Below are 2198 nucleotides of genomic sequence, written 5' to 3'. Positions count from 1 at the left end.
TATGCACAGTCATTCATCACAAACGAATTTAATCCCATTTTATCTCCAAACCAAAACAGATTGGCTAAAACAATATACTGATCAATAAAACATGAACCACTTCAGTATATCTCAACAGAAACATTACTCTTTCACTCACACATTCTTCCTCCCCCTCTTCCAATGATCACACCATCTTTGTGATCCTCATCACCATTGTTTCCTTCCTTAGGTTGGCCGGAATCTCTTCTTTGTCCCCAAGTCACCTTCACCGGAATCCATGGACTTCGTGAAGGAGGAAGTGAGTTCGGCATAGAGGTCAACAACTTGCCGAATATTGCTGTTGAGCTCCTTTATGAGGCCAACATTGCGATTCAGGTTGTCTGGAATCTTAGATTCATGATTTTGGTTGATTTCATTTATGATAATGCGGTTCTGATCTAGTAAGCTCTGAACCTGGACAAAGCTTTTCTGAAATGCTTGCACAACTCTGTTCTCCATTTTTGTTGCGTCCCCAGCTTCCATTTCTTTTGATGGGAGGGATGAGGCAAGATATGGCTGAATATTGTGTAAAGATCGGAACTTTAGATGAATGCCAGTCTCATCTCATCATAAGGTGCAATAAATGACAGCAAATGAACAAAAATTCAACTGAGTTAATGTAAAAAAGTGATTTTTTTTTTTGAGGTCCAAATATATGAACTAATTGACTTTATAAGCATGAATAAAAAGCAGCAGTAAAGTTGAGGCATGTATCAGTAGATTTAGGCTCAAGATTTAAATAATAAAAGAAGGGAGTCTTCTGTACTTGGTAATGGGGCATTAGAGACAAGGAGAAGGGAGAGAAGTGGGAATCATTGTTTTCCACTTTTTGAATGAGGACAGTTAACAGATAGTTTATATGCATGATTGACATAAAGCCGATCTGGTTTTTCTCATTAAAATCAATGCAACTTTTTAGTCATCAAAATAAGAAATTCTTGGAAATTAAAAAGTTAATAAATTTCTGTAAAAGGCAACAAATTTTATTCTTTTCAGGGAAGAGGGAAAAGTCATGAAACTCATAACAAGTTTAGAAAATAATATATTATTAAAAATGACGCAACTGGCGATTGAATGTCTTGCAGAGGACTGGTTGATATGGGAAGAAAGAGAGCAATTTTCTTGTCAAGAACTCTTCAAGCAGGGATTAAAATAAAAAAAATCAGAACTTGACACGAAATTCTTCATAATCTTTAAAAAAAAAAAAAAACAAGTATTCGTTCAACGAATGGATTTAAAGCAAGAGTCTGGATCCTCGTAGTTAACGTGTTCGTCAAAGCAAATATAAAAAATTTAAAAATTAAAAAGAAAAAAACAAGGATTCGTAAAACCAAATCTACTGCTCTTTTGCCTTTATTTTTCTCTAACTCACCTCGGAAATCTGAGTCTTGTCACCAGCGTTAACCGGCGAGAGAGATGGGGAGACAGAGATGGAGAGACAGAGGAGGAAAAATGAAATCTTTATTCTGAAATGAAGGGTAGAAGTGTCTCGTTTCCCCCGGTTAATCGAATCTGGAAGAAAGGAGGCCAACGGGATTACAGACTTCTGAAACTGGAAAATAAAATATATTTTTTTCAGATGAAGGGAGGAGACAGTACTCAGCTGGGGTGTTTTTATCGTTAGGAAGTGGGTCAGGTCACCTCCTTTGAGCTTAAGAGTCCCACAACCATTAATGCTAAAGATTAGTTAGATTTTCTGACATTATATGTATAATAACATAAATATTATGTTTGAAAAAAAAAACATATGTTGAGAGAATACAAATATAAATATGAATTAATTTGATTAAGTGTAAGGCTAAGGAAAGTAGGATATAATTAACTATGCAATAAGTCATTAGTAAGTATGCACAATATAAAGATGCTTTTAAAATCTTCTCAAAACTCAAATAAATTCATGCAATAGCAAAAAGAAGCCAAAAATTTTGTTCTTCTGACAGGTTTAACTCACAATTTTTCTTGTTGGCAAATTAAAATTGAAAAATAAAAAAAAAGAACTTTTTTTTATTATTTTTATTGGAATTTATCCATATGTATAACGGAACTTTTAGAGATTTGAAAATTGTTTCTGCAATGTTGGGGACATACAATAGTTTTAAAATTTCTTACTTTTGATTGAATATGACTTCAATGAATAGTATATCATCCGAGAAACAAAAGTACTACTATATGATGGA

At 33.6% G+C, this 2198-nt stretch overlaps 1 protein-coding gene across 1 annotated transcript; it reads right to left on the bottom strand.

The window, feature by feature from the left end:
• LOC110032320 (protein ELF4-LIKE 3-like) lies at positions 1-1632 on the bottom strand. The gene is made up of 2 exons (XM_020735905.1): positions 1394-1632; positions 1-537 (listed from the first exon to the last, which is right to left on the bottom strand). The coding sequence occupies exon 2, from the start codon at positions 502-504 to the stop codon at positions 208-210; it is 297 nt and encodes a 98-aa protein (XP_020591564.1). The 5' UTR covers positions 505-537; positions 1394-1632; the 3' UTR covers positions 1-207.
• Between the last annotated feature and the right edge of the window lie 566 nt (positions 1633-2198).

This window comes from Phalaenopsis equestris, unplaced genomic scaffold (genome assembly GCF_001263595.1).
Source record: "Phalaenopsis equestris unplaced genomic scaffold, ASM126359v1 Scaffold000921, whole genome shotgun sequence".
Lineage (NCBI taxonomy): Eukaryota > Viridiplantae > Streptophyta > Magnoliopsida > Asparagales > Orchidaceae > Phalaenopsis > Phalaenopsis equestris.
Note: the sequence above shows the minus strand (reverse complement) of the source record. Positions and strands in the feature narration are given on the sequence as shown.